This window comes from Meleagris gallopavo, chromosome 6, assembly GCF_000146605.3.
Source record: "Meleagris gallopavo isolate NT-WF06-2002-E0010 breed Aviagen turkey brand Nicholas breeding stock chromosome 6, Turkey_5.1, whole genome shotgun sequence".
Taxonomy (NCBI): Eukaryota; Metazoa; Chordata; class Aves; order Galliformes; family Phasianidae; genus Meleagris; species Meleagris gallopavo.
The window spans coordinates 45,920,579-45,932,839 of NC_015016.2; the positions used below are offsets into that span (position 1 = coordinate 45,920,579).

Consider the following 12,261-nt stretch of genomic DNA (forward strand, 5'->3'; position numbering starts at 1 on the left):
ACCTTTTTCTTTTTTTTTTTTTTTTTTTGCTTACTGCAGTTTTTTTTTTCCTTGTATTTCCTACCAGGCACATATAGGTAATATACTAAAAGCTAAATTTATTGGCTACAAGGATTTTGATACATTAATGTATACCTGTGCTGCAGAGTTTGACTTCATGGAAAAAGAGGTAATTTGATCAAATTAGATTATTATGGAAAAGGGAACTTTTTTTTGTTTATCTCAGTTCATAACTTAAAATGTCTGTGAACCATAATTGCCATCATAAGACTTTTCTTTTTCAAGTTCCAAGTGATTACTGGTCAAATCAGAGACACTTAATGAACTTCAGCTAAATTTAAATTGTTTTAATATTGAACTGGACTAAAAGTAATTGTTTTGATTTCATGTCTAAGAAAAATTCTTCCTTTACTTAAAAAGAAGTATTCGTTCACAGATAAGTGAAAGGTCACAGTTCTGCACATTTAAGATTTTAAGTGACTGAGGGGAAAATGTGATGAGGGCTACAAAGATGTGGTGGATTTAGGTTATGGATGAACGTCAAAGCTTCTTAATGTTCTGCTAGTAGACTTTTCTAGTTCACCAGTGTCTAGCTATGCCTTCAGAACATCTATAGGTTACTCAGAGTATTCAAATTCTTTTGAGATACAACCTGCTTCTAGTCTTTGAATAGCTTGCAAAAGAAAGGGTGATAATATTCAAATGACATTTGTATTAGGACCTCTAGTGAGTGGGATTGCTGGTTGGAGTTGAAATTTGAGTTTCTTAAAGCTTTGTTCTTGTTACATGTTTAAATTTGTTTCAATTAAGGGAGAACTTTTTATATTATATCATATTTTCTTTAAAATGACAATCGTTGTAACCTTAGACAAATGGAAAGCAACTAATTCAGTTTATTTCCACTGTAGACTCCAATACGGTACATAAAGACTCTACTGCTACCAGTTGTCCTGGTGGTCTTTGTTGTAATTGTCAAAAGGGTAAGTGATTGACTGACAGAATCACATTTTCCTTGAATAGTGTTTTTCATTGCTGTTAAGGGACCACTATTTATTTTGAGCTAATAAAACAGAATTTCTCAAGAATATTTGAATGCAATTCAGAATTTCCTTTGCGTAGTTATTTACCAAAGTTCCAGTCCTGAGTCAATGAGTTGATATTAAGCACCAGAAAAAAGTCTGTCACTTAGCTGATGAGCACTGTAACAAAAGTTTACAACTGTTTTGGTAAATTTGTTTATGTACAGTTTGTGTGAAAATAAGTTATAGTTTACACAAGAACAGATGGGATGATTTTTGACTGCCTGGCTAATTAAGTATCCTCAAAAAATTTTTAGCAGAAGCATTTTATGTAGCATTGTCTGAATATGAGATTACTCAGGTGTAATTTAATTTAGCAAATGTTGGAAGTATTTTCTTATGCTTTTGAAAATTTATTCATATATTTGTTGGTTTTGTTTTCTTTAGGCAGTTAAATATCTTAGATGGACCTTTTCTCATCCAGGACAGTATGAAAGGTAAATATTGTGTACTTTGTGAATGTAAAGCTGATCTGCCTGCTGGAAGTTCATCTGATTTGATATATATTAAATAACTTAAAATTTTGTATTATCCATTCAAAAGGACAAACATAGATTATGTATAGCTCACTAACTGAATGTCTTGGATGTGCTATTTCTGGTATATTTACAGAATGTTTATGTTAAACTAACATCCTACCAAATGTTCTATTTCATCATTTATTTTTCTGCCCTGCTCCTAAGCTGGTATTTACTTGTAGGAGACAAGTGAATAGACCCTTAAATAGTGAATGCAAGCTGTTTCCTCCCCATTGTTGTTATTTTTTTCCAGGTTGTAAAGATATGCAAGTTTCATTTTGAGAAGGGATCCCAGCTGTTTTTACTTTATCTTCTAAACGTCTGTATTACACGTTCTGTCTGTTACAGGCATTTGGCATCACTTGTACTCAAAAGGGTTGAATTTGGCCAATGGAATATTGCCATTTCCCTAACTGACATATCTTCTTGCTCACTCCCCTTTTTTTTTTTTGTATTTTATTTATTTTTGTTCTCAATCATTTCAGTCATCGCTGCTTTCCAAAGTCTTAATGGCTTTTATTTAAATTTCAACAGATATGAGCAGGTTTCACCATTTTGCCTTCACAGATAAAAACAAGTATGCATAATTTTCTCTGTATTCACATTTGGTTTTGGCTTTTTCCAGAAGTAAATAAAAAATCTACAGAGTACCTAAATAAATGAGTACCTGACTTTTTTTTGGTATCATTGCTTTATCTCTTTTGTCATTACCAAGATTTCAATCTCCAAATAAGCTTTTCCAAGTATGAAATAATTCATGAATGTAATGAAAAAAATAGTATTCAGATTTCCGTGTAGACGTAGGATGGAGGATAGGTAATGATTTGCAGAGTATTTCAAAGTTTGTCATAAAGACGAAAAACCATGTGTGCCATGCTGAAAGTTATGCCTCTGATTTATTTTCATGGTAACTACAACAAAGACTATGATGATACTACTTCATAAAGCAAATTCTCTGCTACAGAACCCTATTTTTCAAAACAGTCACCACCATTAGCTATGCATTTTCACCAGAGATGAACAAGAGCCTGCATGCCACACTAATAAAAATCTGCAGCAGCAGAGGTGACCCTCTGTTGCTGCAGCCACTGCTGAAACACACCACCCACCCCTCACTGTGCTCACATCCACTGTTTGGTCTCCATAAACATTCAGCGAGCATCAATGAATGTCAGGGGGGTGCAAATGTCTCCACATGGAGGAATTCAGTGGCACACCTTTGCTTCATCCCTACTTCCATGTCAGATGCTGCTTGGTCAGACTGCCCCTCTGCTGCTTTCTGTCACAGGGTAACAGAATATAGTGGGATATCGATGGAAAGTTTAACCTCTACTGCCAAACCACAAACATCCACCTCTGATGTAGTGAGCCAACAAAATAAAACAGGAGGCATTACTTTCAGAACAGCCCTTGTAAATCTGTGCAGGAGCTGACGCATGCTTACTGAATTAATTTGTTTAAAACCACTAGAGATACCTATAAAGTAACAATATTTGCTGTATGATATAAACAAATCACATGATTTTTCTTTGTTCTAATATTCAGAGAGGAACGTTTTATCCAGGGTGAGGTAAGTTTTTGGTTTTTTTTCCTGCATAATTTTATTCATAAGTTAATATATGAATATTCAACCATTTGCAAGCTGTATTCTAATACTGATGCTGATGTGTGGTTTCTTTTGAGCTAGTTATTTGCAGTTTTTGTTGTCTTAACTTTTGTCCAGCATGTCACCAAAGAATAACTGTAGAATGCTGAATAAAAATATACAAATGATGGGGTGGCAGTGCAAAATAAGAAGCTTTGGGGCTTTTGCTAGACACTATGGAAAAACACTGAAATTGTGCTGGACCTTCAACTTTCCCTATGTAGACTGAGTAGCAGAATAAGTTTCATGCTATAATCTTGTGACTGATGAATATTTCCCCTTTAAATATTCTTTTTTTTTAAACCATAATAGAAAAAAAAACATTGTGATATCATTCTTTTAATAAAATTACTCAAAGATTACAGTTGAGTGGCAGCTTTCTAATGGATTTCTTTATTTTCAGTTAAGTCAGCAAAACTTTAAGAGCAGTTTATTGTGGTTTGTGTCATGAGGAAAATCTCACACCATTCAAATATTATAATCAAATTAAAGCACTGATTGTAAAAATGCTTCTATGCATTTTCCACACTTGTGTGTTTTCCAAAGCACTTCCACAGGCAGTGTAGAATTAGTGTTGAGTGACACCTCTGCTTCTTAACTTTGAGAATACTAAAGAAATTGCCTGTAGTAGTGTGAGTAGCAAAGATTGTTTGCCTCTTTCTTTTCATATTTAATTAGTTTAGGCCTTTGAACAAAGTGTTAGCAAGGTCTCTTCACTTCTGTAAAGAGATTACATAAGACATTTTGCCTCTTATTGCTTGACTACATTGTGGTTTAACCCAACAGGCAGCTCAGCAACATGCAGCCTTTCTCTCACTCCTCACCTCCCAGTGGGATCAGAGAGAAAACGGGGAAAAAAAAAAGGATAGAACTCATAGGTTGAGATAAAAGCTATTTGGTAAGACAGAAAAGGGAGAAAGAAATAACAGTAAAGATTACATATATATGTATACATGTATTTCACAAAATGAATGAGGCACAAAGCAATTGCTAGCCACCTGCTGACTGATGCCCAGCCAGTCCCCAGGCAGCAGCTGCCCCACTGGCCAACTCCCTTCAGCTTTATAGGTTGTTGTTTTTGTTTTTTTTTTTGTTCATCGTGTCATATGGTGTGGAATATACCTTTGACCAGTTCAGGTCAGCTGTTCTGGTTCTGTCTCCCCAGCTCCTTGTGCCCTCTTCCCCTTCTCTCCATCTTCTAGCTGGTAGGACAGTACAAGAAGCTGAGAAACTGAAATGTTCTTGGCTCCATGCAGCACTGCTCAGCAACAGCTAAAACACTGTTGTTTTATCAGTACTGTTTTTCTCCTAAAGCAAAAACATAGCATCATGCCAGACACTGTAAAGAAAATCATCTCTGTCCCAGCTGAAACCAGGACACTGGGTTTCAGAATCTTCTTTGTAGCCAGCCATCCCTCCAGTTCCTCTTATTCCTGATGTTTCTCCATCCTGCTTCTCACCTCTACTTCCTGTAGATACTTCAGAAAAATGTCCTGTTCGCTGTCTGAAATGTGACAATCTTTACTTTCACCTTGACTCTTTTCCAGATAAAATTGTCATTTAAGCTATACTGAAAGTGAAGTTCTTGGTTTGAGACAAACCAAAAGTATGTATATACACATACATACACATATATATACACGTATAAAAACATATATATAAATATATACGTATTTATCTATGCAAATATAGGCATTTTTATTTTTTTGCAGGTGATATACCATGCATTGCAGCTGTTGGCATACAGTGTCCTAGCGATTTTAATCATGAGACTAAAATTATTTTGACACCGCATCTATGTGTTATGGCTTCTTTGGTGTGTTCAAAACAGGTAAGATCTTTATGTAGTCCTGTAGCTATCTCAGTATTTATGCTAGTAGCTAGATATTTATTCTAAAAGAAATTTCTGTGAGTAATTGCTGAATCTGAGTATCACATTTACACTAAATTGCAGTCTAAAAATATGGTTACGGATGTTTTGTTCTCCCTTCTCTCCAAATAAATTTAAACTTATCCAACTGCATTATTATACAAATTAATGCGTTGTATTAAGCATGAGCATAGAGAGGTGTACTGTACATTTTATTTTACTTGCTCGCTTATATGCTCTTGAAACTATTTGGATCAGCTACTGATTTCATTCAAGCAGTGTTTGAATTAGTTTACACTATACTTTCATGGCCCTTTTGAGCTCACAGCTTTGTGTGTATGAATGGCTTTTAAAGGTGCAGTTTTACATGGTCTTACATCTTGCAAACACTTCAGCCTTAAAAATCAAAAAGTCCTGTGCCTAACTCAGTTGCAACTTTGCTAGCCCAAAGTACCAATATCACAAAATGTTATTAGGTTTTTTTTTTAAGATTGAAATTTCTTAGAATTGACTTTCAGTATTTCAGCATCAGTATTTTTGAGATGTGAGTTTGATTGAATCTGTATCTAAATGGTTTCTTTATAAGTTTTGCATTTGCAGAAACAGTTAAGCAATCATTTGGGAAGCAAACAGAGAGGTGGATGAGTGGTTGGGTCCCAGATCTCATGATTAATGATACGAAGTTTGATTGGAGTCTACTGACTGGCTCTATACCTCAATGTCAGTATTTGGTCCAGTCCTCTTCAACATCTTCATTAAAGGTGTGGTATAAAGGCAGAATTTACTGATGTTACAAAACTGGGAAGGGTGGCTGTTATGCCAACCAGATGCGTGTGCTGCCATCCAAAGGGACCTCAGCAGGCTGGAGGGATGGGCTGATGTGAACTTCATGCAGCTTAACAAAAGGAAGTGCAAACTCCTGTACCTAAGAGAGAACAACCCCAGTCACTAGTATGTGCTGGGAGCAGACCAGCTGAGAGCTTGGCAGAAAAGGGCTTGGGATTCTGGTAGATGCCAAGTTGAACATGAGGCAGGAATGTGTCCTTGCTGCAAAGAAAGCTAATGGTATCCTGGGCTGCATTAAGAGGAGCATTTTTAGCACTTCAAGGGAAGTAATCTCCTATACTTAGCACTGTTAAGCACTGCTGAGGCTACAGAGGGCCATTGAGATGATAAAGGAACTAGAATATGCATTTACAAGGCAAGTCTGAAAGAGCTGGGACTGTTTTGCCTGGAGAAGAATAGGCTATAGGGGGGATCTTACACACTGTGTGTGCGTGTGTGTGTGTGTGTGTGTGTGTGTGTGTGTGTGTGGGCACAAACAGAAACAAAGGAGGCTCTGTCTCATGACAGAGAAACTCTTTTTCTCTTGAAGGGTGACTGAGCACTGGCACAGGCTGCCCAGATAGGTTGTGGAGTTTCCATCCTTGGAATTATTCAGAAGTAGCCTAGATGCGGTCCTCAGCAACATGATTTAGGTGGTCCTGCTTGTGCAGCTAATTTGGGCTAGATAATCCTCAGAGGTCCCTTCCAACCTCAGCTGTTTTCTTCTATGGAAAGTGTTATTCACGTCATACAGAGTGAGTATCCAACATGAAAGAGTGAAAGGTGATGACTAATACTGAGCTGAATTTAATAAGAGAACAGATTAGGGAGATGAGCACTGTGGATGCTGAGAAATATTATGGACAAAATATAGATGAAAGGAGAGAAGTGGGGAGACCAGCAATGGCTGGGGAAGACAGTTACTGTGCTAATAAGAAATATGAAGCTTCTTTTTAAAAGCCAGAAAAACAGAAAAGGAAAAATGTCTGTCATTCTCTTCTGAAGTGATTTCTAGATAGCGTCTACTTTATAAATGAATTCAGTACAAAATTAATTTGTTCTTAATTATTCTAGTTTTATCTGTGTGTTTTCCTAGAAGAAAACTGATGGGCTCTTCTGCCTATTGAAAACTCTTACAGAAATTTCTGATGTGTGAATCTTAGTTTCAGTACTCAGTCTTCTGAAGATCTGAAGAACAATAAATTTGTCCTACTCTTTTTTTTTTTCTTCTGTGTGAGGAGAAATAATCTCTGAAAGATAGAAAAAATACCTTGCAACAGGGAATGATTGAGAGGAATGTTTTCTATCAGTTTGTTTCCTCCTCTGCTTCTTCTGTATCACAAGTTAATTGGTACTGCATATTAGTGAAAGGCTGCTTTTGATGAATTTTATTTTATTTTAAGTATTCTCAGTTTATTTTTTAAAGTATTTTAAGAGTAATTTGCAGCCTACTGCAGGAAGCCTGCTTTATCAGGGGAGTTGGACTAGATGATCTCCAGAGGTCCCTTCCAACTCCTATGGTTGTGTGATTCTGTAATTGCACTACAGCAATTCATCCTGGATTGTAGATTTTTGTTTATTTATGTAATAAAGGCCATCAGGCCAGTTAATGAAATCTGGTGCTTCCAGTAATCATTATGTTTTGGTTTTTATGGGATGCCTCGCATTGTCACCATGGGGATTTTGGAAGGACGCATTCAGAGTATTTCACCACAATTTTGTTTTCAAGTTATTTCAGTTTTTTAGAATTTAGTTTGTGCCACTGACTGTAATCTAGGCTGTTAGTAGAAAGGATAGCATTTAAAAACAGAGATGGGAGAGAACAAGCGTGCAAGGTGAGATATTCTACTTCCAACTGCAGTTTGGCCCTTAGTCATTCTGCTCTTGGTCCCCACAGCTGTAAAGTGACAGTAAGATTCTCAGAAACCTACCAATGCAAATGTTCTGCAGAGCTGTCCCTTTGGATAGCTCATGTCTAGTGATTTCATTTTTTTTTTTTCCTTCTTTTCAGCATCCCAAAGTCATAGTTAGGTTGAAAAAAATACAGGTGTTGAATGCTAGGAAAGGTAAGGCTTTAAATTGCTGCAATTTTTTTCATAGAGAGGAAAGTAAATGACAGTCTACTGTGTGTGACAAGGCCTGTAATCGTGGCCCTATCTTCAGCCTTAGAAGTCCATACCCGTGTTCAGGAGTGCTACAGTTTAGGTGAATAAGTTAAGTGAACTAAAAATACCTCCTTTATATTGCTGTCTGTCAGGGTTGTTTGCCTCTTCAGCGTGTTCCCTACTTTTGTGCTGATTGATACCTGTAAAAGATGAGCTAGGTTCTTTCTGGTCTGGCAGATGTCTGACATGTGAACAGTCAGCATGTAAAAACAAACAAAAGATACTAGAAATAGTCTGTAAATATGAGGAATTTTTTGTTTTATTCTTTCATTTTCTTTTATTCTTTTGCGTGAGCCTTTATATTCTCCAGTATCTCAGTGCTGTGGCTTGTGGCACCTGTTTGACAATAAAGATGTTACTGTTTGCATGCATTCGTTTCCCCTTCTTTTAGGGGGGAATTCTTCTATCCTAAGTTTTTTGTTTGTTTGTTTTTGTGGTTTTAAACTGAGACAGGGGAGGTTTAGGTTGGATATTAGGAGGAGGTTTTTCACACAGAAGGTGGTGAGGCACTGGAACAGGTTGCCCAAGGAGGCTGTGGATGCCCCATCCCTGGAGGCATTCAAGGCCAGGCTGGATGTGGCTCTGGGCAGCCTGGGCTGGTGGTTGGTGCCAGCTGGGCTGGCTCCTTTTCAACTCAGGCCATTCTGTGATTCTATGATTCTAAATTGAAGATATGTTCAACCTTTCTGGGCCCTTGGTACAAACATAACAGTGGTAAATTCAGATAATTCTAATATTACTGAGGTTTTACAAGAGCATGACAGGAAGGCAGTTTTCTTTGATTTGAAAAGCCATTGAACTCAAGTTCTATCATATTGTTAGAGTGTTTAGCAACTCTTTGAGAATGAGAGTAGTACATTGTACATTTTTTGAGAGGTGGCTTGGGAGATCAAAATCATTTCAAATAGCGTAGGACTAATTTATAAGAAAAAATAACTTACGTGTTCATTGGTATAGTCTAGTAATAAACTTACTGTGAAACTTTAATTTCGTATTTTAATAATAAAAAGTGGATGAAGGTACGTGGAATGAACTATGTTTGTTTACTGAATATTTGATATTTTTGAAATCTAAAGTCTTCTCAGAGTAGCTAAAAATAGCTTATACTTTCATGTCTGTGTATTTGCTTAAAGCCTACAGTAAACAATCTGCAGGGAAAAATGCAAAGGCTAGCCTTTTCAATTCAAAGAAGGGAGGAATAGGATATAAGTTAACATTAGCCCAAATTCTGCTTTTTTATTTGTATTTTTCAGAAGTTTGTGACACTGGTTTTGCTTCTAGATGCAAGTAGAAGATAAAATACTGTACGAATACAGTTAGCATTATTGAATTCTCCTTGCAGAATTTGACATTTTGACTAGAACTTTAAAAGCTGTACTTGTATCAAGTTTCCTTTTTGTAGTATTGAAGATAAATGCACAGTAAACATAAATACTTCTTGTGAGGTTTCACTGAAGTGTGGTGGAGAAGCAATAGAAGAAGAGGTGTCTTCCATTCTAATACATATTAAGTTCCTTATGGAGAAATAAAAATGAGTTGTGCTGCATGCATTATTACTGAATTGTTCTCAAGAAAATAATCAATTCTTGTATTTCAGTTGTTTGGATGGCTCTTCTGTAAAATCCAGCCCAGAACATTGGTCTTTGCTATTTTAGCACTGATGGCAATAGAAGGGTCAGCAAATCTTCAGACTCAGTGGAACATCATGGGAGAATTTAGCAATTTGCCACAGGAGGAACTTCTAGAGTGGATACAAGTCAATACTAGACAAGGTAAACTATTTAGTAATGTATGTTGTTTGCTTCTTACTGTGAGGTGCAGCTATAGAACTTAGTATGAGTATCTGCAAAGTGATTGCTACTGTCCTTGGCTGTGCCTTGGGACTATCCAAAAAGTCATGTATGGCTTTCATATAGAAGTTGTCTCAAATAGAGGGGAGAAAAAAACAAAAAAAACACAAAAACTAGTTTTGTTAGACTCCAGCCTGCCAGTCTAGAGGTGCTAGCCACTGGTGTAGTGCTTCTACAACAAGACTGTTTTTGCAAAGTCCAATTGAAGGAGGTTTTTGCTTATGTGACTCTGGTTCTCTATGTGGCTCCATGCTCATTATTTTACTAGGGGATAATTCAAAGTGTCTGTGTTGTGGTTGCTTCTGTTCTTGTATAAAAGAGAAAAGAAGCGTCATAAAGCTATCTGGAAACAAAAAATTTAAGAGCAAGAAAATGCACTTAATCCAAAGAAGTCTAACAATTTTATTCCTCATTTAACAATGAAGTAAGAAATGACAAAAAAAAATCCAATATTCTCATAATTTATACATTTTACTACTAATCCAAGAAAAATAAAATATATTAAAACTCCAATCTTAGATGTTTAATTATCTTACTTATATTGACATCAAGGTTTTAAAATTAAAAAGAAAAAATGATTTTGTGCATATACTGTGTGTGCAGTATAAGGCTTTTTCAAAAGGATTAAGTACTTTTCCTCCTCATACTTTTCTATAGGATTGCTATTTTAGTTATCTGAAGAATAGTTCTCTGCTTTTACTGCTTCAATCTTGATTTCAAACATGCCTTTCACTCTGTTTTTCAGATGCAATTTTTGCAGGAGCAATGCCTACAATGGCAAGTGTTAAATTGTCAGCATTTCGTCCTATTGTAAACCATCCACATTATGAAGATGCAGGGTTAAGGTGAATATCAAAGTTGAGGATCTTTTTAATTAAAAAAAAAAAATTCCCTTAATTCTGTTAATGTGAGTAGTATGCAGTAGGAATGGCATCATGTTATGTAGTAAGTTTTGTTTTGGTGTCTTTGTATCTAGCCTTGAATATTACATTTCAAATGCATTGCTCTTGACATTCTTACATTTTTCTACTCAAAGTAACCATAGTTGTTTCCTGCTGCAGAAACATCAGAGGGCTCTGTATTCTGTATTCTGTTTCTGGAGTCATTGCATTTGTGAGGAAAACACTGCATCAAAGCAGATTTTTTTTTTTAGGATTTCTTTTTTTTTTTTAGTGCTTTTATGACATAAAAAACCTTCCTGTGCAACCTAAAATGAAAGAGTAGTTTTATTGCTATATTAATTAAACTTTAATGATGTTTCTCTTTTTGAAGGGCCAGAACTAAAATAGTGTATTCCATGTACAGCCGAAAACCTGCAAAAGAAGTGAAAAAAGAATTAATAAAATTAGGAGTGAATTACTACATTCTAGAAGAGTCGTTGTGCGTAAGCAGAAAGAAGTGAGTAATCTCTGCCTTTCTCACAGGAATTATACACCATCCAAATATGTACTGTGAGATTTGGATCAGGCAGTAGCATTGAAATGTTAATCTATGCTTAATTAAAAGTGCTCATAATACATTTTCCTCCAGCTTCTCCTAGCTGGAGAAGTATGATCAACTTCAGTAATTTCATGGTCTTCCTGTGCACCTGAAAAGCTGTGTTTTATATATTTTTAAACTTCACTGTAAATTACAACAGTTCACAAAGGAAACAGTCATTCTGTGATGGCAAGAACAGACACAAATGTATAATAAAAGCTCAGAATGATTACAAGGTGCAGAGCAGAACATGGTTTGAGAACCAGAATTTTATGACTGGTGGTGCTCACTGAAAATTTTGTCACGTTTAGACTGTAAGAAAAAGGTATGCTGTCTTTCTTAATTTTTCTTCTGAGCCTTTCTGACAAAGTCACTTGAATTTATTTGCATTAAGGATAAAATGAAATCAATCTATTTTATTTCTTTGGTATTACCATTGCCAAGATTAGGAAGCTTATAGCAATATTAGCATTGAAAGGTGACTGCAGAGAATTTATATTGGTTGTGTGCCTTAATAAAAAAAAAAAGGGAATGTAATTAAGATGCCTTATTTAGTGAGTTTTCTTTATATATGTCAGGAATGTAAGAAACACCCTCCATTTAATAGGAAACTTTAAGGGTCTCTGGTAATACATTCTGTATAGTAGGAATTCTTTCATCGTGTGTGCTGTTCCCTCTAAATTCATTGCTATTATGTAACCACAAAAGCAATCAAATTTAATGAATTACTAGTATATTTATTGACTTTGTAATCTGAGCAGAATTTCTAGTATAAACATAAACTTCAAATAGAAGGCGCAAGTAAGTATTCATAGACTGGTTTAAAAAGT

At 35.7% G+C, this 12,261-nt stretch overlaps 1 protein-coding gene across 1 annotated transcript in view; it reads left to right on the plus strand.

Annotated features, from left to right (window-relative positions):
* DPY19L1 (dpy-19 like C-mannosyltransferase 1) overlaps nt 1–12,261 on the plus strand; it is a 47,376-nt gene that overhangs the window by 33,101 nt on the left and 2,014 nt on the right. The window contains 9 exon segments of the mRNA XM_031553988.1: nt 68–169; nt 909–980; nt 1,467–1,516; nt 3,143–3,167; nt 4,955–5,024; nt 5,027–5,073; nt 9,700–9,874; nt 10,698–10,797; nt 11,225–11,350. Coding sequence (XP_031409848.1) covers nt 68–169; nt 909–980; nt 1,467–1,516; nt 3,143–3,167; nt 4,955–5,024; nt 5,027–5,073; nt 9,700–9,874; nt 10,698–10,797; nt 11,225–11,350 — 767 coding nt within the window.